The following is a 24,323-nucleotide window of genomic DNA, read 5'->3' as shown; positions in this document are numbered from 1 at the left end:
TCCTTCAAAACAATGCTCCTCACCAAATACTCTTCCTTGGGTTGGGGCAACGAAACAATGAGTAGTTGCTTTAAGGACGCCAACCCATCGAGAGTATGATGCTGGCCAAGATGGAGCTGGGAACCAGTCTATACTTTCTGGGGCTTGCCTTGCTTCATCATCTATAAACTGGGCTAGCGTCAAAAAAGGAACCAACCCAACTTCTCTAGCTTTCTAAATAAGCACAATATAGTATGATGGTCATTTGTTGCTCCATAGGATCACATGACAACACTGTTGTAATCTAATTATTTTTTTCATTTTTATTGATTTATTCTCATTAAATTTTTTAATAAGAATAGAAGTGGTGGTAATGTTAAAGCAATTATTGAAGCAAAGTTTTATTGATGCTTCTCTTTCAAAAATCTATATATGTTAAGATTGTTGATATGGTTGAGCCAACAAAATTATTGCACATTTGGCAATTGAAAGTTGTTGGATTTCCAAAAGTATATTAATTCAAAATTAGTGACCATGGGGTGGAAATAAAGTCTCAAAGAGACAACATATTTAAATACATTTACTATATTTAACTACATTTTTTTTCTTTAGTTCTTCAAGCTAACTACTTATGCATACTGTAACCATATATATAGGTTTCCAAAAAAATAAAAAATAAAAAGCATACAAAATAAGTAATTCAAGTACTACGTAATCACTACTAGCTACAGATGCATCTGGCTAACTTTTTTGAATGTTTCCATTAGCTAGATACTCAAGTTCCAACTTTTCATCTTTTAACTCCTTCCACAATTTGCTAGATACCAAAGTTTAACTTTTTTGAGTGTTGCAAGAACATCTTTCATGTTAATCCTCTCCTCGGGTGACTCTGCAGTGCAACTCAAAGCCAATTCCATGATGGATGATACACACTGCAATACAATTGTAGTGAGGTGTTCTTCCTCTAGCTTAAACAAATTAGCATCTATAACATCAGAGATTGCATTTGGTAGTGACTCCCTTATCCAACGTTTCATTGTCATGTCTTCAAAAAACATTTCATCAGTGGGCTTCACTCTTGTGAATGTTTCCATAAGCAAGATTCCATAACTATAAACATCACAGCTTATGGATACTAATCCTTCCAATCCAAACTCTACATACAATCAAAAGAAATGTCATGTTGTCAAGAAAATTACAGAATTTTGGTTGTAGCAAGTGGCATGTGTCAGTGGTTGGATTCGTGGCATACTAAAGGATGGCAGTGTTGGAGGGGTATGTAATGGTCGTAAATGTTGGATGGGTGAGTTGTTTTGGGAAAGAAGGGTATGTAGTGGTGGTCATGTGGAAAAAAAGAGTAATTTTGTTATTTATTATTATTGTTAAATTTGACAAATAAAAAATATAATGTGTAAAGGCAAAAAAATAATTTACTTATTAAAGTTAACATTGTTAATTTTTCTATTATTGAAAGGGTGGTCAATATAATTATGTTAAAATTGCAAAATTTATTGTATTTTTATCATTATTCCATGGAGGTTGGTGTAATTTACTATTTAAAGACTTAGCCCATTGTCAACAAAATCATAAAAATTTCAATGAAAATTATATTTAAAATTTTGTGCTATAATATGAAAAGTGCATGTCTATATAAATTGGAAGCATATATAGAAAACACAAAAATGTGAATATATAAATTAAAATTTAGAAGTCACCTGGTGCAATATACCCAAATGTTGCTATGGTCTTTGTATGTGTGACGCTCTCCCCCAAATCTAATAACTTTGCAATACCAAAATCACTCACATGTGCAACCATATCATCATCTAGTAGGATGTTGTTGGGCTTCAAATCACAGTGAACCAAAGGCATTGAATAATCATGGTGAAGATACTCCAAAGCACATGCAATATCTATCATTATGTCTAATCTCTGCAACATATCTAAGAAATAGTTATAAGAATACAACCACTTTTCAAGACTCCCATTAGGCATATACTCAAGTACTAGAGCTTTGAAATCAAGATTCGAGCAACTACTAATGACCTTAGTAAGATTGCGATGACGAATGTGTCGCATTATCTCGCATTCTACATCAAAACTCTTGAATGCACCTTCTACTTGCAAGTTGAATACCTTTATAGCCAAAATTGTGGTATCTTCAAGGATAGCTTTGTAGACAGAACCAAAACTCCCCATACCAAGCAAGTTGCTCTCATTAAACCCATTAGTTGCTTGGAAAAGCTGTTGGTATGTGATTCTTGGAGGTGTTATTGTTGGTAAGAGATCAACATTGGATGGAGTTTTATTTCTTCTTCGACATTTTATGAACAAGAACACAAAGGTCATAGCAAGTAGTATGGATGCAATAGGTAACAAAATATATAAAGCTAGAGCCACTCTTTTTTTCCTCAGATGATGAAAGGAACTAGTATGGCATGGCGGGACTTGAAACTTTGGTGCACCGCATAATGCTTCATTCGACATGAAAGATTGAACAGTGAAGTTTGCAAAAGGTCCCCCATTTGGAATTTGTCCTCTTAACTTATTGAAAGAAACGTTGAGATATGAAAGATGAGACAATGTCTCTAAGGACTTGGGGATTACATTGGAGAGATCATTACAGGATAGATCTAAGAATTCCAAGCTCACGATGCTATCAAATGAGTCAGGTATAGATCCTTGTAACTTGTTGTGCGCCAATGAAAGAGTAACCAAGTTTTGCAAACCTATAATTGTACTTGGGATATTGCCTGTGAATTGGTTCATTGAAAAATCTATTAGTATTGCAACTTTGAAACTCCCAAGTTGTGGTGGTAGATTGCCATTTAAAGAATTCGAGGACAAGTTAATTTCCAAGATATCTTTAAGATTGCCCAACTTTGTAGGTATGACGAAAGTTAGTTTGTTGGAATTGAGGTAGAGATACCTTAGGGATGTAATATTCCCTAAGCATTCAGGAATCAATCCAAAAAGTTCATTTTGGTTCAATCGTAGATCACCCATGTTCTTAAGTTGGCATATATCATCTGGAATGGCCCCTTGTAGTTTGTTGTTGGAAAGATGCAATATTTGAAGCTTTCCTAACGCTTTGATTGTGGAGGGAATGAATCCGGTTAAACCATTTTGTTGCAGAGACAAGAATGCCAAATTGCTTACATTACCAATTTCACTAGGAATGTTGCCTCTGATTCCACAATAATCTGCCTGAATGTTCTCAAGGGAAGCAGAGAAATTTCCAATGGTTGTTGGAAGAACGCCATCTAAAGGATTTTGATTTATGAACAAATATTTTAAATGTTTGCAATTTGCCAAGGAAGTGAGGAAGCTCATTTCTGGAGAGGAAGCAGATGATCCACTTGTCAAATTGTTGTTTACGAAGTTGAGAATTTTGAGTAGTTGTAAATTGCCAAGCATTTTTGGAATTGAACCTGTAAATGCATTGCTATTGAGGTCTAAAAGAGTAAGTTTAGAAGCATTTGAGATTGACTCGGGAATAATTCCAGTGAGTTTATTTACTGCAAGTGAGAGGCCACGAAGATTGGGTAGCCAAAGCCCTATATTTGATGGAAGATTGCTTGAGAAGTTATTTTCCGAAAGCGACAATGTCACAAGTGATGAGATATTAAAAATTGATGTTGGAATGGCACCCATTAAGTTGGTAGCATCAAGTACTAGCTCTCTCAAATTTGGAAGCTCACCAATCTCCTCTGGTATCAGACCTGCCAAAATGTAAAAACAAAGAAACTTGAAGGGGGGAAAAAAATCAATGGAAACCACTTTTTTAACCACACCCCCCCCCCCTTCCCCCCCCCCAAAAAAAATCTTCAATAAGAAAAATTATTAATTAAGGCATTCACCTTGGTAACTAGCATCAAGACAAAATATTCAAACTCGTACAATTGACATCTTTTTTTTTTTTTTCTTTCTGTTGGTGAAGTTATAATGGTTGCTTCATATAACTCGTCATTTACCACATAACTCGTCATTTACCTTGTAGGAGTAACTATTAGTATTTTCCATGTACTATATGGCAAATTTAGAAGACCATATGTAGATGAGAAATTTAACCTTTTGATTCCTAATTGACAATTCAAGATGCCTAAATATTATGGGAGGAACATGTAATTCAATGTTCAATTTTGTAACATATAAGTATGACAAGAAATTATAAAGGGTGAAAGATGAAAATAAGGATAAACTACACCAATATTTCCTTATGTTTAAAGAAAATATAGCAAATTCATTGTTTTAGTATAATTATACCGAATTCTTTTTTAATAAAGTTAAAGAGGTCAAAACTAATGCAGATTGTGTGAAAATACAAGAATAATCAAGGTAAAATATATATTTATGTGTAAAAGAGATGACAACATCATTTTTCATTTATATGTCTAAATAATTACTAATGAAAAAGGGGTCAAGTGTTATATAATCCTACAGGGACCAGTTAATTATATCAAACTTATGGGGGTTTATTTTATTATTTTTTTCAAATCTTAGATGATGTTAGTGAAATTTATCCCAAAAAAATTACACATGTCCCAAAAAAAAGAAAGAAAAGAAAAAGAACAGTAAAAAAAAAAGAAGGAAAGCTCTACTCAAAATATACCCCATTTGGTTTAAATTTTACGGTTCATTTTTTTTTCTCGAAACAATAGGAATTAGTTTGACAAAAATAAACTGTAAAAAATATATTTTGAATATCTAAAAATTATTTTTTCCTTAAAAAAATGTAAACAATATGAACTGATGAGTGTTTTGTATTTATTATGATTTTTTCACTAAATTAGTTTTAGGCTTTTTGGAAAAAATTTAGAAAATCAAACCAAATAGAGTTGAATCTTCAATTCAATTGGAACAAGTGTAATACCTATGTTATGCGTGAAAATAAATAAATAATCAAAAAAATAGTTTTAAAAATTAAATAATAACATAAAATTTGTTTAAAACATATAGAAAAAATAATTTAAAATTAAATAAATTTTAACTATTTTCATTCGAGTTACACCTAAGAGTAGTTAAAAAAAAATTAAGAAATTTATATTAATGTATTAAAGCCCATAGAGTCTTTCAAAAAAAAGTGACTTTTACTAATAAATAATATAGATTAGGGGAATTAGGATTTAGTCAGCCGTAGAATGAAAAAAGAGTTGATCACCATGATTATAATGCTATATATTTGTATGTTTAAAGAAAAATGATACATAAGTTTAGTTTTTAAACTTACTTTCATGGGATGATGGAATTACATTAATTTATTATTTTCTTTCCTCTATCATATTTTGGATTATATTTTGCTCTATTATGTTGGTTTGGAGATGGTATGAAAAATGAGACTTGTACTATGAATGGTTGACTTATGCTATGGATGGATGAGAAATACTATCTTACACATAGGTAAGTGTGGGGATATATTTTCTGAGTACCAACACGTGGCAAGGTGACACCGACGTATCAGCCGAGGTGCCACGTGTCCTGGTCGTGACGCCGAGGTGATCTCGGCAAGGCCGAGGTTATCTCCGAAGATATCGGAATCCGAGATAAGTGGATAAGGGACAAGAGTCCTAGAATGAAAAGGGAACTCAACCTGGATGAGGGACAAGAGTCCTAGAATGAGAGAAGACTTCAGTTTGTATTAAGATAAGACTCTTAGAGAGTTTATCCTAATCTTACTGGGAGTCCAAGATTAGCAGTAATCCTGAGTCCATGGAAGTTAGGCTTCTATTGGGACTAGGTTTATGTTGGCTATAAAAGAGAGGCACCCCCATGGGTCTAAGGGATGCTTTTAGGCTCAAGCTTGTGAGTTGAATAATTAATTATCTTTAAGAGATATACTGACTTGATCGTCGGAGTGCCCCCGGGTGGACGAACCACTGCGGGATTCTTATATTTCTGTTGCAGGTCAGTCAGGTGCTATCTATTCTGCCAGTGCTCTCAAGCTGAATTACTGAGTTGGCAGTGTGGTCGGAAAATTTCCCACACAATTTGGCGTCGTCTGTGGGAAAGAAAGAAGAATAGATGGCCAATGACGGATAGAAGGATCAGACTGGAGACAATGCTCCTGCTGGGAATGGGAGATCTATCAACCTCGACGTTGAAGGGGACAATAGCAACACAGAAACCCATGACCAAAGTCACGGAGTGAAAGACGCCGGCCAGGAAGGTGACGCACCAAAGACAACAGATCGAAGCGGATACTACAACGAAGATGACCTCCAGGTATGGAAGGATAGATACCTGCGGAGGAACGAAGACCCTTCCAGAAGGGATGCAAAGACAGGGGGCATGAGCGCTCCCGAGATAACATTCAAGTATAGAAGAACTCATCCTGAGTGAGCAGATCTCGGATTCCAGATCCTGGATCTCGGATCCGAGACGACATGATCTCAGCCTAGACAAGTAGGCCCGAGAAGACGAGAGCTCAACCTAAGTGAGCAGATCCCGGATTCCAGATCCTGAATCCTAGAAGACATTATCTCGGCCTAGATAAGTAGGTCCGAGGAGAGAAGAGCTCAACCTGAGTGAGCAGATCCAAAATTCTAGCGGACAAGATCTCGGCACTTAAGTCCGAAAAGAGAAGAGCTCAGTAAGCAAATCTCAGATCCCAGAAGATAAAAAAGAAAACACACAAGGTTGGACTGCAGTTAGCCAGGTTGAAGACCTTTTATAAGGTTCGCAAAGGAGTATGTGGAAGCCATGTAGGGGGCAGAGAGAAGAAGAATATGTTTACCACTTGTTGAAATTTGTAGCAATTTACAAGTTGGTTAAACCGATATGATGTTTATCACTTGTTGAAATTTGTAGCAATTTACAAGTTGGTTAAACCAATATGATGTTTACCACTTGTTGAAATTTGTAGCAATTTACAAGTTGGTTAAACCGAGATGATGTTTACCACTTGTTGAAATTTGTAGCAATTTACAAGTTGGTTAAACCGAGATGATGTTTACCACTTGTTGAAATTTGTAGCAATTTACAGGTTGGTTAAACCGAGATGATATTTACCACTTGTTGAAATTTGTAGCAATTTACAGGTTGGTTAAACCGAGATGATGTTTACCGCTTGTTGAAATTTGTAGCAATTTACAAGGTGGTTAAACCGATATGATGTTTACCACTTGTTGAAATTTGTAGCAATTTACAGGTTGGTTAAACTGACATAATGTTTACCACTTGTTGAAATTTGTAGCAATTTACAAGTTGGTTAAACCGATATGATGTTTACCACTTCTTGAAATTTGTAACAATTTAAAAGTTAGTTAAATCGAGATGATATTTAACACTTGTTGAAATTCTATGTGAATTTACAATTTGAAGTTAAACCGATGTGAAATTTAACACTTGTTGAAATTCTGTGTGAATTTACAAGTTGAAGTTAAAGCGAGATGATATTTAACACTTGTTGAAATTCTGTGTGAATTTACAAGTTGAAGTTAAACCGATGTGATATTTAACACTTGTTGAAATTCTGTGTGAATTTACAAGTTGAAGTTAAACCGAGATGATGTTTAACACTTGTTGAAATTCTGTGTGAATTTATAAGTTGAAGTTAAACCGAGGTCATGTTTAACACTTGTTGAAATTCTGTATGAATTTACAAGTTGAAGTTAAACCGATGTGATATTTAACACTTGTTGAAATTCTGTGTGAATTTACAAGTTGAAGTTAAACCGAGATGATGTTTAACACTTGTTGAAATTCTGTGTGAATTTACAATTTGAAGTTAAACCGATGTGATATTTAAACACTTGTTGAAATTCTGTGTGAATTTACAAGTTGAAGTTAAACCGAGGTCATGTTTAACACTTGTTGAAATTCTGTGTGAATTTACAAGTTGAAGTTAAACCGAGGTCATGTTTAACACTTGTTGAAATTCTGTGTGAATTTACAAGTTGAAGTTAAACCGATGTAATATTTAACACTTGTTGAAATTCTGTGTGAATTTACAAGTTGAAGTTAAACCGAGGTCATGTTTAACACTTGTTGAAATTCTGTGTGAATTTACAAGTTGAAGTTAAACCGATGTGATATTTAACACTTGTTGAAATTCTGTGTGAATTTACAAGTTGAAGTTAAACCGAGATGATATTTAACACTTGTTGAAATTCTGTGTGAATTTACAAGTTGAAGTTAAACCGATGTGATATTTAACACTTATTGAAATTCTGTGTGAATTTACAAGTTGAAGTTAAACCGAGATCGTATTGGAAGAAGATTCGTTTAAACACTTGTTGAAATTCTATTTGAATTTACAAGTTATAATTAAACCGAGGTTATGATAAAGGAAGATGGTTTAATACTTGTTGAAATTTTGAGAAAAATTTACAAGCTGAAGTTAAGCCGAGGTTATGATAAAGGATGATAGTTAAAACACTTGTTGAAATTTTTGAGAAAAATTTACAAGATAAAATCAAGTTCAAGCAATATCTACGTACTTGCCGAGACTACCAGGTTGTCAAAACTTGAAATATGGAAAACTGAAGTCTTGATAAAAGACATTGAGAAAGTGACAAGTCCTAAGCAACACTTGTGAAAATATTTGTTACAATATTTTCAAGTGTTAGGACAAGGTTGAGATGAGCAAGATTAGAAGTTGTGACAGAGGTATTTTACCCGAAGAGATTGCACAGTCAAGGTGTACTTTGAAGACATGCAAATTATTCTAAGTATAGAATCATACAAGAGCAGAAAAAAGAAGACATACATTCAAAGAAGAAATCAGAGAAATGCATTTAAAGAAGAAAGAAGACACTTCGGCCTGAATATTGAAAAATAAATTATTCAGACTACAAAAATGGAACGTCAGCCGGATTAAAAGCATACAAAGACAGACAAAGTACAAGGTACAAGGTACAAGGAGTAAAAGAAGGAAACAAAACTACTCGGCATCAATGGCAGGATATAGAAGACAGTTGGGAAGACTTCTCAGCAGCCTTCTCGGCCTCGAGCTCAGCATCGATCTCCCAAAGAGTTTGATCAAGGCTCTTCTCGGCGATTGGCACCTCGGAGTTTGAAGGCAAGGATTGAAAGCAAGAATCTGGAAAAAGACACAGAAAACAGAAACAAGAATGTAATTCGTAACCAAGAATGGTGATGAAGCTATCAGGAAATCAAGACAAAAAGATTGCACAAGTGTGTCAAGCCAAGAACAGTGGCAGAAATCAACAGATGTGTGAACAGTGTGTATTCAAGAAGATGATTTGGAAACAACAGGTAAAACAGCAATGGTGATTAAAAATAAAGCAGAGCTTCTTGGAAAGCAACAAGAAATAAAACTAGGAGGAACAGTGGCTTACCAGAAAGAGGGAAGCCGGAATGAGAATTGCCAAGTCTGATGACAATGATAGAATGACGTAAGCTTCACTGGAGGAGAGAAACGAAGACAGTTGCAGAAGCTTGAAAGCTTGGAACAATGACGGATTTAAGCAAAAGAGCTAGAAAGGGAAAAAGCCAGAGGATTGAATGAAAAAAGAGAAAAATAGTCAAGAAGACGACAAAGTTCAAGAATAAAGCCAAGTGCACAGGCACTAAGTAAGTATGTGAAGAACAAGAAAGTAATGACCCAGACACGATGCTAGCAATAGAAAGTGGATATGACAAGAACAGTGCCAGGCATTCAAACAATTCAAAACTTGAAAACAGACGAAAATAGAAGGCAACAGATGGCAAGTAAACAAATTCAGAAGAGTTATGAAAGATTGAGCTTAAATAGCAAGTAAAGAGTTTATGAACCTACAAAGTAAAATGAACGCCGATATGAAAATCACCGAAGTCAAATAGATGATTGAAAATCGAGAACTCACCAGAAAGTGTGAGTGGAGCAGTTGCAAAGCTCTTGGAGTTTACGAATTAATGGAACCAGAACCTTGGCTAGGAGGTGCGATTTCAAGCAGCTTGGAAAGCATGAAACTTGATTTTTGACGCCAGTGGACAATAAAGTCCAGGGAACTTTGAGGTCGGCGAGTTTGATCTCGGATAGAGGGGCACAGATGAACGAACAGTGTAGGTTCCATCACCTCGGAATGCCGAGGTAATAGAACCTAGGGGGCAGTCGTGGGGATATATTTTCTGAGTACCAACACATGGCAAGGTGACACCGACGTGTCAGCCGAGGTACCACGTGTCCTGGTCGTGACGCCGAGGTGATCTCGGCAAGGCCGAGGTTATCTCCGAAGATATCGGAATCCGAGATAAGTGGATAAGGGACAAGAGTCCTAGAATGAAAAGGGAACTCAACCTGGATGAGGGACAAGAGTCCTAGAATGAGAGAAGACTTCAGTTTGTATTAAGATAAGACTCTTAGAGAGTTTATCCTAATCTTACTGGGAGTCCAAGATTAGCAGTAATCCTGAGTCCATAGAAGTTAGGCTTCTATTGGGACTAGGTTTATGTTGGCTATAAAAGAGAGGCACCCCCATGGGTCTAAGGGATGCTTTTAGGCTCAAGCTTGTGAGTTGAATAATTGATTATCTTTGAGAGATATACTGACTTGATCGTTGGAGTGCCCCTGGGTGGACGAACCACCGCGGGATTCTTATATTTCTGTTGCAGGTCAGTCAGGTGCCATCTATTCTGCCAATGCTCTCCAGCTGAATTACTGAGCTGGCAGTGTGGTCGGAAAATTTCCCACACAGTAAGTTATGTCATTTGTAAGTTTGATTATTACAAATGGTATAATTCAATACTATGGGAGTTATAATTGGGGGAAAAAAAATTTGAGTTATAACTAAACATTATGAAGTTCAACCAAATAACTCTTGGATCATAACTAAAATTTTGTCAAAACCAATATCACAGTGTATCATAACTAACAATACGGTAAGTCATAACAATTGACTCAAAAATCGTAACCTGAGAGGGTAATTTGTAAACAAATTGGGCCGAGCTAGGAAGAGTCTTCTTTAAGAGCTAGACTGCGCAATGGGCCGAGATAAGGGCTGGAGTAGCTCGGTCTTAGGCCAAGAAGACATCTCATATTACGGATTTGGGCCGAACCATAGGCCGAGGTGTTTGGGCTTCGCAAGTTGGACCTCGTTCTTGTTAGTTCGGTCGAAGACTGCTGGAGTTAGCTCCGTCTAAACAGATGAAACTGAGGTAACAGTGGGGGGAGCACCGAGCTAAAGGATAGCTCTGCAGGACGTCATCTCAAAGTCAAGACTGGTAGTAGTGCTTAAAGGATCACAGAGCCGAAGTAACTTGATTGACCGCAATGTTAGCCGAAGTAAAGATGTCAGCCGAAATAAGTGGGCCTGGTGGTTAGCCGAGGTATTGGTGAGAAAGGATGTCAGGCTTGGTATAGCTCGGCCGGTCTTGATATAACTCGGCCGGGCGCCATCTACATTATTTCTTAAACGTGTGACCGAGGAAACTTAGCTCAATGTGGTTGCAGCAGCTTATTAAAAGGAGGTAGCATCAATGGCAAGGGGCCGAACTGTGTATAGCTCGGCAGGGTGGCATCCGTTAGATCGATTTTCGATCACACGGTCCGAAGGACAGGGGACCGAGATAAAGCAGTTTGGGCAAGAATGTATAAACCGAGGTAAAAGGTTCAGCCATCTCACTTGGCTTGCAGTGATGAGACTCCTAGTAGGACTCTGCTAAGGAGAGTAAGAGTCCTACTGGGATTGTGCAAACCATCTCACTTAGTTGGTAGTGAGTAGGAGTATGACTCCTAGAAGGACTCTGCTAAGGAGAATAGAGTCGTACTAGGATTGTGCAAAACCATCTCACTTGGTTGGTAATGAGTAGGGTGTGTGATTCCTAGGAGGACTCTCATAGAGAGAGTTAGAATCCTACTAGGATTGTGCCAAAGTAAAGTCTATAAAAGCTCATGACCAGATCTTTGTAGAGGTATCCCAATTCTTACTCTAGAATACATAGAGCTTATTGTCTATTGTCTAGTTGCTGACTTAGGCATCAGAGGGGTTTCCGGCACACACCCGCCGGTTAGCTCACGTTTGTATTTTCAGGTGGCAAAGCAACATTGTTTGGAGGAGCACAAACTTGATCAACAGGATCATACGAGAAGGTTTATTTCTTTCCCATACATAACCAATGGTACATAAAGTATACACCATGGAATTTCCTGGATGAAGAAGAGGTTTCCTTATTGGACTTGGGTTAGATAATCGGCGGTGCTACATGTATCAATTAGTGTACTAACTAGTATACTAACACTAATTATGACATTATTAATGACCCCACTCATTATACAAATTATAAATGCCAAAACCTCTTAAATTATACCATATCATCAATTAATATACTAATTAGTACATATAGCATTATTCTTAGATAATTATATGCGTTACCCAAATGAGTAGTTAATCAATGCATATAAGTTTACAAGGCATAGATGTATCTTGGAAATCATATGATACATTGCTATAACAACCTGACATGTTAGTATGGATTGAGAGGTTATCCAAATCCAAATCCAAATCCAAATCTAAATCTAAATTGTGTTGAGAGTTGTCTAAGTTTCGATTGTAACCCGAGAGTGTCATCCCAAGTTCAATTCAAATTTTCCAAATTGCACATAAATTTTAGTTGTCTTTTTTTTAGTGCACGTAAGTTATTTAATTTGTTAAAGTTAGACTCTAATTACATTTCTTTTATAAAATCATTAATAAAATCAAAAGAAAGAATTTATGTAATGTAAGAAAGATGCTGCTATAGTGGTCTTTACACTTTATGAGTGAAAAAATATATTTTTTTTGTGTTGTGTTAGTTGTGTGTATAATATATATTCAATATGATATAACGATCTAAATTATTTTAACATCGTCCAGCGACTAATAATTTATATTACATAATTATATATATATATATATATATATATATGTAATTCGGGTTTCGAATTGCTTGAGTTGTTTGATGTCTTTGTCCATACCCGTCCAAATTTAATTTGGATTTTTGAATTTTTTGCCTCAGCCTATACCAAATTTAAAAATATTTCGCCCAAGTCCTAAAAAAAATTGAGCTGGGCTCGGGTTGTTCGGATTGAGCCAGCTCAAGTTGCACCCCTAAACTTAATTCTTATAATTTGAAGAAATTAGAAAAGTTTTTGAGGACATTAGGATTGTGTTTGAATCAAGAATTGAGATAAGGATTTGAAAATGAAAAATGAAAAGATGAGGATAACATGAATGAAATATAAGTTAAATATTTTCTCTAATTTTTTCAAATTGCTATATAAATATATGATTCCAAATACAACATAAATAAATAAAAAATAAAAAAAATAAAAAGGGCTTGTGTTTAGTGTGATAAAGATTAGTGCCCATTCCCTTTCCAAGGTCAGCAACTAAAGTTTGAGAGATGGATAGGTTACCTATCAAGTTATTTTCATCCATAGCAAATATTGAAAGCAAGGTACAGTTGCCGATTGCTCTTGGAATGTTTCCCATCAATTTATTGTTCCCAAGATAAATAATTTGGAGCGAGGAATGATGCGAGCACAAATTCCTTGGCAGACTACCAAATAAATTATTGGTGTGTAGATTAAGCCCTTTCAATGAAGAGATGTTAAAGATAAAAGATGGTATGAGACCGGTGATGTTGGCAGATTCGATACCTAACATCTCCAAATTATGTAGACTACTGAGTTCATGTGGAATTTCACCTGCAAAATAATAAATAATTTCCGAATTGAATCTACAGAGTGTTGTGTAATAGCAACATACATATATTAAAATAAAGTTTCTTTTCAAATGGGCAGGCAGACATGTTGGTAGGGCCGCAAACAAATTGAGCCGAGCCGGGCCGGGCCGAGTCTAGCTTTGCTGAGCTCAAGCTCGAACTCGGACTCGTTTACTTATCGTGCTCATTTATTGAGTTTGAGCTCAGCTCAATAAAAAACTGGGATTGAGCTCGTTTACATAATATTTTTTTTAATATTATTGATATTATTTAATATATAAATAATATATTTATTATATAATTTTAAATAAAGATAAACAAACTGAACTTGACGAGCCGCGAGCTTATACGATTCCGAGCTCGGCTCGTTTACTAAATGAGCCTAATATTCAAGCTCGAGCTTGGCTTGTTTACTAAACGAACCGAGCCAAGCCGAGCCCTTAACAAGCCAAGCCGAGTTTGTTCATGAACAGCTCAATTCATTTGCAGCTCTACATGTTGGTTGCACTTTTGAATAGACAAATTATGTACTGGTGCTCAAATTTTGGTAATCCTTTTTTAATACTATTTTAGAATCTTGAATTTGTTAAAATAAAGAAAAATAATTACTTATACTTCTCCAATTTTTATGGATAACCAAACCCACAAAAAATAAAATAAAAATCCATTTTCTTCTTATTTTTCTAAGGCAACCAAAAGATAGAAAGAAATTTAATTGTATTGAATTGATGCCACACAAAAATTTAGAGTCCACTGTTTTAATCAATAAAAAATTGTAATATGAAATTGGGAAAGGGATTTGTTAAAAAAAAAAATTAGCATTTGTTTCATCCATTTTCTCTTCCCTTTCTTTTTCTCACAAATTTAAGATTCAAACATATTCCTAAAATTTTTAAGATCAATAATTCTATGATAATCCTATTTATCTATCGTGTTTTGTTTATCATCTTTAGTATCATTATTATACTAGTAATAGATATGAGTAGTACAAATCATTACACCAACAAAATATGATAAATATCATCCTGGGGGGAGGGTTTATGCATAATAAAATTGAGTTAATTTTGATAAATTACTAATTGAAGACAATTTTTTATATAAGCGTTGTGAAAGAAATATTTATTGAAGGCAACACTTAGATACTTGCAATGAAAAAGAGGTTGGGAATTCAACATATATGTTGGCAACTTTCAGTTGTAGTCAAAAAAATTATTATAAATTGTCACATTACTCTCTCCACTTTTTTATATATCTTTTTGTAAAAAAATTAAAAAATTACTAAAATAGTTTATTTCCAAACGAGGTAATAATAAGCATTTTGGGAGAAGAATTTCATTAAATAATAAAATAAAATCTAACTATCCCTTTTTTTTTTTTTTAAATTTAAAGTTTTGAACTATTCAGCTGATCTCATAATCGATTATACCATTATTTTAAGCATTTTATTGGTCAATAAAATCTACTAATTACAAGGCCGACAAATCATTTGATTTTTAAAATTAACAAACGAAGTAATATTTACTTAGTTAAATTAATAGAATGGGTAAATTGTGACAGTAGTCCCTTTATTTTAGTTTTTTGTATTATTTTGGTCTTTATAATTTCAATTGTTTCGATTTTCATCTTGAATTATGATTTTGGTCCAATTAATTACAACTCTTAGTATTTTTTTTAATAAAAAATATGTATATAAGTGGCATATGTCATATTTTTGGGAGTAAAATTATAAATTTACTAAACTCAGTAGGATAAACTTGAATTATTTCGATTTTCAAAGATATGACATATTGATTATATCGATTTTCGGCTATCACTCCTCAAATCATCACCAAACAAGTTGTGAGTCCCATCCACAACCATAGCATTACAATCCCACCTCCGAGTAATGATTCATCCCCCCTTTTCCCCCACCCCCTTTGACCCCCTCTCTCTCTCATTGGTTACCTTTTCTTTTTCTTTTTCTTTTTTTTCCTACTCCTCCAATCACCCCCTGCCACGTGGCAAAGGGGGGTGAGGGGTGACCCCCAAAAGGGGGTCCCAAGCATTATTCTCCCACCTCCCATGCCCATAAACAAACATGACTTTTAGGTTTTGGGCGTAAGGAGAAGGAAGAAGATTATGAATGAGGATAATAAAAAAAATTATAGATTTTATACAAATATAAAATAAAAAAATTATATTATGAGAGTGTAAAGAGTTAAATTTGTGTTGTAAGTAATTTTTATTTTATTTTTATTAATCATTTTAGTCCAAAAAAAAAACTAAAAAAAAAAACTTGCCAAATAGGTCTATAAAAATGAATCATACCTTTAAAGTTGTTAAGACCGAGATATAAAATCTGAAGGAAAGTTAAATTTCCAATTGCCTTTGGAATGAAACCACTGAATTTATTGGAAGACAATGATATGACTTGAAGCTGTCTGCATTCACCCAAAGTAGATGGAATTTGGCCATCAAACTCATTCACAGAAAGAGCAAGAATTTTAAGTTTCGGAAGAAAAACACACAAATCATCCGGAAGACTACCAGACAACATATTATGTGTGAAATCAATCATTTCAAGTGATGAGATGTTGAAGATGGTTGGCGGTATAGACCCCGAAAATTGATTAAATTCCATCTCTACCCTCTTCAGTTTAGGAAGATAACCGATTTCTTCAGGAACTCTTCCCTCCAGAAAATTGTACGTTAAATCGAGAGACTCTAATGTTGATATGTTGCCAATGGAAGCTGGAACCGAACCCGTGAAACTGTTGTTTGAGAGAAGCAAGTATTGGAGTTTGGGTAAGTTTCCAAACCATGCCGGAACACCTCCACCGAAATTGTTGATTCTGAAGTCGACAACTTTTAGGCGATGCAATCGAGCCATCTCACCTGGAAGATGACCATGGAAAGTGTTGTTGATAATGTTGAAGTACGATAGAAATGAGAGGTTTCCTATGTGGGTTGGAATGGTGCCTCCAATACCCATGTCAGGGAGATTCAAGGCTGTCACTCTGAGGTGGCGCTTGCCGCAAGAGACACCAATCCAATCGCAGACTGAGGTGGTTGAGGACCAGTTATCAGCCAATATATGGTGAGGATTGTCGAAAGTGATATGGGCTTTGAAGGCTAAAAGAGCAAATTGATCAGTGGTGGAGTTGGGAACATTCATAGCCAAACAAGGTAAGAAACAGTAATGTGCCAAGGACACTACTGCTGCTGCTGTTAAATAGAGGAACCAAGATTTCTCCATGGAGATAACTTAGATATGGAAACAAGAGTGGAAGTGAGCACACAGTTTGAGGAAGAGCAATAACAAACCAACATAATTTATATATAGACATCATGAGAATAATGTTTGGCTTTTGTCATCCTTATTTTCAAATCAAAATTTGACTAATAATTTAAGAAAGGTGCTTATTCTTAATGAGTTTTTCCCTCAAAAATTAGGAGTTTTGTGTCATTTTGATTTTTTTAATATTTAAATTGTGTTAATTTAGTCCTTAATATATAAAAGTGTTTCAATATATTTCCCAATATTTAAACTATGTCAATGTGATTCCAATTATATTTTATAAAAGGTGTTTCAATTTAATTCTTCGATTTAACTTTGTTATATATTTAAACATTGGGGTTTGAATTGAAACCTCTTTTAAGTGTATAAATGTATAATAGAATTATATTGAGGGATTAAATTGAAACATTTTTTATACAATTAGAAAAAAATTAAAATAATTTTATATATTGGGGATTAAATTGATACAATTCAAATATTAGTGACACAAACTCATATTTTTTAATTAAAAATATAATTAATCCAAAAATATTTATATCTTATTTCCTTTGAGTAATACTATAGTGATTACATTTGGAACCAACTATTGTGCAATTCTAATATTGGTGGCACAAACTCATATTTTTGAATTAAAAATATAATTAATCCAAAAATATTTGTATCTTATTTTCCTTTGAATAATACTATAGATGGTGATTACATTTGGAAAATAAATATTGTGCAACGGTGATTTAACATTATTTGTATGATGTCAGTAATCAATAACGAGGCACAAACAAAATTAAGACTTCCACTAACCCAACTGTGTAACCATTCGAGGTTTTCTAATTGATTAGTGATTTTTTATTTATTTATTTATTTATTTATTATTATTATTTTGTGTGTGTGTGTGTGTTCACTTCATATTCGAACACCATCTGCCATGCTACCTCACTTTATTGTACCAATGGCTTTCACTAATTCTTTCCTTACTATAAATTTTAAGGGTTTGGCGAGTGGTAAAAATTTAAAAATAAGATTCATTACAAGAAAACGAGGCAAATAACATGGAGCTTTTTGCGACAGTGTTGGTGATGTCGCCAAAAATTATTTTTTGCGACGATGTGTAGGCACCGTCGCCAAAAAAAGTCTTTTCCGACAGCTTGTATCTGCCGTCGCCAAATTGACCTTTTGCGACGATAGTGACCCTTTCGCTAATGAATGCACAAGAAAAATACAGGAACAATTGCGACGCCTGGTTTACCGTCAAAAAAAAAAAATTAGACGGAAAAAGTTACTGTCGCAAATCGTGGACAATTTTGCAAACTAAGTCTTGTTAAAACAGCATCGTTTTATTTGTTAATGTTTATCATTTGTGACGGTTTAATATATGCCGTCGCAATAAACTAAAAATTTTCTATCATGCTCATTTGTTTCCCATTCGCAGTCAAGTTCTCCCAAAATCCCTAAAAACCTTTCTGAAACCAAAATCCAAAATCCCTAAAAGCTTCTGAAACCAAAATCCCCAAAATCCCCAAAAGTTTGCTGAAACCAAAATCTCCAAAATCCCTAAAAGCTTTCTAGGGTTCTAGCATTCAGCAATGCCATACATTGAAGAGGGTGAACGACGACGAGGGTGAACGACGACAATGATGAGCAGCAACAAGTGACAGCTAGCAACGAACAACGGCCTTCGCAAACCCTTCCACTCTCAACTCCCTCCTCCTTCCATCTCCTCCTCCAGATCTCACTCTCGCTGGAGTTTCCTTCTCAGAGCTGTAAGTGCTCTATGTTTGTTTATTTACAAAATCTCATTTTTGATTAATTGGCTAGTGTTTACTTTTAGTAGTTTTTTTTAATTTATTTACAAAATCTCATTTTTTATTAATTTTGACTTCATCTCTTATCATGCACATCCATTTAAATTATAGTACATCATAATACACCAACAAAAAATAAAAATTAATTACGAGATAAAAAAAAAAAAAAAAGAGCAGAAGGTCTAAAAGCAATAAACAGACACTAATAGGTTGATTAGAATTTGAAGATGGGTATGATGATGGAGATGGAGATGGAGATGGAGATGGTGGCAATGGAAAAAATGGAATTGTGATGCCATTTGATGGAGGAGAAGAAAAAGGTGACATAGAGGCATGACTCTTATTGCCTGCATGAATCAACTTAATCATCACCATGAGGAGTACTAGATGCAGCTCTCGTGGACCCAAGACCCCCACAGTAACCCCCCCCCCCCCCCCCCCCCCCCCCTCCCTCCCTCTCATCAATATCTCAACTGGGTTCTCTTTGTTTTGATCAATTATTTCCTTATTGAAGTTGGGTTTGTTCTACAGAGCAGACTTTTATAGTCTTGGATAAAGAATTGGTTGTTGGAGACTTCATCCATGGAGATGCCCATGTTGAAGGTCAGTTGGACTTGCACACCCCCTCTTTTATTTACTGAATGGTTTTTATTTTTTTATTTTATTACTGTTCTTTGATACTCTTGTTGTTTGCAATTGCAATTGAATTTTGGTTGTCATGTATATTCAGCGTGGAGTACTGTTGATAACTTGACATTAATGAAATTTCTTTATTGTATTGATAATTTCATGCACATATGTGCTTATAATTGTGCTTGTATGAATTTTGTGAAGGTTAACCACTGTTGAAAAAGGTCTCTCTAGAGATTTTTTTTTTTATGGCTTTCCACAGCCATGGAAAGGGGGCTGTTATACAACCCCATCTTCTCCCCTTAGTACCCTGATGCCTCCCCCTGGGCTACACTATTTTATTTTTATTTATTTATTTATTTATTTTGCGGGGAGATTTGTGTTTTTGAGATATCTCCTCTATGCTATAGAGTCTAATCTCTTGGGTTATCCATTCTCTTGCTTCAAGAGTTTGCTTCTACATGGTGGATGGGGTGTTTTCTAGTGTTCTCCATTTTTTGTGTGCTAGCTTTCATGGTGAGAACTAAGAACCCACTTTGGTTATCCAGATTTGCTATGAAATTTTCCCTTTCCTTTCAAGATTCTTGTTTGTGTACGCAAGATCTTGTGGTGATTCTTGTTGATGGGTAAATTTCTGTGTGCTTTTCTGGAAATCTTTGATTGGCCATTTAGAGTGATATCAAAAAGGCTTGAGTTTGTGGGCTCCCATGAGATTTTTATATTTGTTGGAGATGGTATTTTGTTCCAGCATAGCTGGAGTTTTGGCCGAATGATCTCCATGTGTGCCTGCTGTTGCTGCTGCCAAGTTGCTAAGGAGCTGCTGCAGTGTTTGCTGCTGGTTTGTTCAAATCCATGCTGGGTTTGTTTCAAAACCATGGGCGGTTTTGTTTAAGACCATGGGATGGTTTGGAAGCCTTGGTGGGTTTTCTTGACCAAATAGTGTTGATTGGACTGAACTTTATTTAAAATTTATTTGTCCAATGTGTTGTATTGCTTTAGCCTCGCTTTGAGCTTATTTAAATCTATTTAGTAGATTATATTGTGTGTTAGTAGCTAGGAGTGTTTTTCCTTTTTGAAGGGCGTGTTGCCTTTTAGGCATGTAATGAACTTCATCGTAATATCTAATTTTTTGGAATAAAATATACGACTTACCTACCCTCTTCTTTTTTTGTTTTGTTTTTGTTTTGTTTTGTTTTGTGAAGACTCGATTCTCGTGTATAATTGGGTCTGTGAACTTCCCTTGAATTTGTTGGATAAATTTGATTGTTCTTTTTTATGGAATTGAGTTTTGTGATTGGCACTTATAAGAAAGGTTAGAGTTTTGGATGTTGAGGATAGAGTTGTGCTAAAAATGACAATCTCTAATTTTTATCCTTTTTGCTAAAGCACCATTAATTTTTGCTAAATGCTCAAATATTTTTGATTAATTTTAAAAAGAATGACAAATATAGATGATTAAGTCACTTCGTACTAATGTAGATATAGATATTTGGTTGTTATTGATTATACTGTTAATTGGAACACCTTGGCTTAAGCATTGTAGATGTTTCCTTGTCTTGGGAACTGAAGTTGCTCCCTAAGGTTGTTTTGGATTTCTGAATTTAAGTAGAGATTTGTAGAGGGAAAGGAAATAGGGAGGGAAAAGTGTCAAAAATTTAGCTTATATTTTTTCACTTTCTCCCTTCTCTTTTCCTTTCTCTTCTGAAATCTTTGAATCAGACATAACCTAAAATGATTGTAATTTGTAGTTGCTTTTTAGTGGGGACATCTCTTGAATGGTTAAGATTATAATTGATCACATATGCATGGATTTTATGAATGCGTAAAATTGCTAAAGAGAATTTAATTCTTCACTTTCTATTCATGCAGTGTTTTTGAGGGGTAGTAAATTTTTAATTGGGTTTATTAACCTTTTCTAATATTAAATATATAATTCAGTGATGAAAACTTCCACTTGTGATGGCTAATGTATGCATATAAACTTTAAATTTCTATTATTTCCATGTTCATCATTGGATTACTGCCTATCATTTACAAGTTTCCCAATGCTATTCTCAATATATGAAATACCTTGTCCACTAGTTGATTGCATTTAAAAGCACTAACCTTACTTTGAGAAGGAAGAAGTCAAAATTGAATCACTGAGGGAGATTAATTTTTATCTGTGTATGGATTTTTCATTAAGTTTTATATGCGTATGAAATACCCCACTTGACTTCTTTATGTTGCTTATCTGTATGTGCTAAATTCATGTCTATAAATGATATGCCCTTTTTTCCAGCCATGGTTGGTGATGTGAATATATACATGAATGACTTGGATGATTCCCAAATGGCAGAGATTGAAATAATGATAGCTGAGCCCAAAAGGTACATGCCTTTCAATTTCTTCTTATGATAGTGCCAATGATGACTGGGAGTCGCAGATTATTTCATTATCACTAATTGCTCATCTCTTCTTATTTTCATTTATAATTAAGTCCATAATATATGTGTCCTTGTACATCCATATTTTCCTTCTGACCATTATGTTTCTTTTGTTTTGGTTGCTATTTTACTTTGCTCTGAAGTTGTTAAAGATGTGGATGCTACAATAATGTTTTTTTTCCCTGGTTGATGATTTTTTTAAAAGCAACAAATGAAGCATTAAACTCTCTGTCTATATATATGTTTTGTATGTATATTAACATTGATACTAATTATATTACATGATTTTACTTCGACAAGTGAAGCATAGTTTATGACGGACATAGTTTAAGCATATTTGACTTGTATGTCTTATTCAATACAAGATGAGTTTAATCGTCAACTCTTCATGCTACTTGAGGATTGTCGGACTTTAGAGTCTAGGAATGCCATTTTCCATGAGTTGATAGGCCATGACGGACATGGATATTGTTGCACTTACGGGAGAACTGCGCCTCAGAACGCGGTGTATAAAGATGGTGCTGGGCCATCACGGTCAACACCCCAGCCATCGACTATTGTTGAAATCACCAAGCAGGTTCGTGCGGAGCTAAAGGATAAGTTGAGGGAGGAGCTGAAGGAGGAGATGCAAGCAGAGTTCTCTATACATTTACAGTAGATAAGAGCTGAGATGATAGCCTTTGTGTCACAGGGGGCAAGTGTGGATCCCAACAGACAGGTTCGATATAAATTAAATTGTTTGATAGTTAAATTTTCACACAACATATATATATATATATATAATAAAATTTGAATATGATTAACACATTATGTATGCACTATGATAGGTTCCTAATGCATCGAGTGGCCATCGGATATTTAGGGAATCTGCAGGAGATGAGACTCCATATACACCACCACCAGAAGATCAGGTATAAAATGTATCTTTGTGTTCTAAGCTAATAATAACCATACATTAACTGTACACAGCCCAAAATGATAGAGGCTAATTCCATAACTAGAAAGAAAGACAAAGGATTTTCTATTTTTAGCACGAAACTTGATACACACAACCGCCTAGGCACGAGAGACTTGTGAGAGAAGACGAGACTCAAATAGGGTTCCCAATTTGGGAGTTAGAGCCGGATTTCGGTCTAGGCAAACTAGTTTTTTAAAAAACTTAGAATTTGAGGTGTTAACGCCCCAAAATCACCAAACGGCGTCGGATTAGCACGAAACTTGGCACACACGACCACCTAGGCACGAGAGACTTGTGGGAGAAGACAAGACTCGAATTGGATTCCCGGTTTGGAAGTTGGAGCCGGATTTTGGTCTAGGTAAACTAGTTGTTTAAAAAACATAGAATTCGAGGTGTTAACACCCCAAAATACCAAACGGCGTCGGATTAGCACGAAACTTGGCACACATGACTGCCTTGGCACGAGAGACTTGTGGGAGAAGACGGAATTCAAATCAGGTTCCCGGTTTGGGAGTTAGAGTCGGATTTCGATCTAGGCAAACTAGTTGTTTAACAAACTTAGAATTTGAGGCGTTAATGCCTCAAAATCACCAAACAGCGACAGATTAGCACAAAACTTGGTACACACAACCGCCTAGGCACGAGAGACTTGTGGGAGAAGATGAGACTCGAATCGGGTTCCCAGTTTGGGAGTTAGAGCCGGATTTTGGTCTAGGCAAACTAGTTTTTTAAAAAATATAGAATTCGAGGTGTTAACCCCCTAAAATCACCAAACGGCGTCGGATTAGTACGAAACTTGGCACACACGACCGCCTTGGCACAAGAAACTTGTAGGAGAAGACAGGACTCGAATCGGGTTCCCGGTTTGGGAGTTAGAGCCGGATTTCGGTTTAGGCAAACTAGTTGTTTAAGAAAGTTAGAATTCGAGGTGTTAACGCACCAAAATCACCAAACAGCTTCAGATTAGCACGAATCTTGGCACACACGACCACTTTGGCACGAAAGACTTGTGGGAGAAGACAGGACTCGAATCAGGTTCCCGATTTGGGAGTTAGAACCGAATTTCACTCTAGGCAAACTAGTTTTTTAAGAAACTTAAAATTCAAGATGTTAACACCCCCAAAATCGCCAAACGGCGTCAGATTAACACGAAACTTGGCATACACGACTGCCTAGGCACGGGGGACTTGTGGGAAAAGACGGGACTCGAATCGTGTTCTCGGTTTGGGAGTTAGAGCCAGATTTCGGTCTAGGCAAAATTATTTACTTAATTATCTTTGTAATTATATAGTAGTTAAATTTTTATGTTATTTTTGTAATTAACATATTAAAACATAATTATATTATCATTAATTATTATTTTTTTTTTTTCCAGATATTTCCGGAGTTGAAGTTTGCTTTTTGTGGATTTCATGCCTGTGAAGAATTCCACTAATTTTTGTTTTTGTACCACAGAGAATGATGAGGAAAACTTTTAATTTTGGTTTATGTTATTTTGAATTATGAACAACATTATGTATTTAAACATCATATTTGTATTATGGAACATTATGTAATGGGGTAATTTTGTTGATGTGTAGTAATGAATGCAAGAATATTTTTATTATGAA

The 24,323-nt window shown here is 35.2% G+C and overlaps 2 protein-coding genes across 8 annotated transcripts; one reads left to right on the top strand and one right to left on the bottom strand.

Annotated features, from left to right (window-relative positions):
- Positions 1 to 514: 514 nt before the first annotated feature.
- On the bottom strand, positions 515 to 16,858 carry LOC114262755 (uncharacterized). Its single transcript, XM_028203141.2, has 3 exons — positions 15,931 to 16,858; positions 1,695 to 3,701; positions 515 to 1,135 (listed from the first exon to the last, which is right to left on the bottom strand). The coding sequence occupies exons 1-3, from the start codon at positions 16,856 to 16,858 to the stop codon at positions 777 to 779; spliced, it is 3,294 nt and encodes a 1,097-aa protein (XP_028058942.2). The 3' UTR covers positions 515 to 776.
- A 1,430-nt stretch (positions 16,859 to 18,288) lies between these two features.
- LOC114262756 (GCN5-related N-acetyltransferase 9-like) lies at positions 18,289 to 24,253 on the top strand. 7 transcript variants are annotated; one of them, XR_014335223.1, is made up of 7 exons: positions 18,290 to 18,657; positions 18,918 to 19,117; positions 19,231 to 19,302; positions 21,611 to 21,698; positions 22,333 to 22,473; positions 22,583 to 22,666; positions 24,089 to 24,253. XR_014335223.1 is itself a non-coding variant. In XM_082877792.1 (7 exons), exons 2-5 carry the CDS (start codon positions 19,087 to 19,089, stop codon positions 22,346 to 22,348), a joined length of 285 nt encoding a protein of 94 aa, XP_082733918.1. In that variant the 5' UTR covers positions 18,290 to 18,657; positions 18,918 to 19,086; the 3' UTR covers positions 22,349 to 22,473; positions 22,583 to 22,666; positions 24,089 to 24,253. The 7 variants fall into 7 exon arrangements, 1 of the variants encoding a protein (XP_082733918.1); XM_082877792.1 differs by having other exon boundaries at positions 22,255 to 22,473; XR_014335219.1 differs by having other exon boundaries at positions 18,289 to 18,657; positions 18,927 to 19,117; positions 21,611 to 22,473.
- Positions 24,254 to 24,323: the final 70 nt, after the last annotated feature.

Source organism: Camellia sinensis, chromosome 7 (genome assembly GCF_055761805.1).
Source record: "Camellia sinensis isolate YWXY chromosome 7, ASM5576180v1, whole genome shotgun sequence".
NCBI classification, from domain to species: Eukaryota; Viridiplantae; Streptophyta; class Magnoliopsida; order Ericales; family Theaceae; genus Camellia; species Camellia sinensis.
Note: the sequence above shows the minus strand (reverse complement) of the source record. Positions and strands in the feature narration are given on the sequence as shown.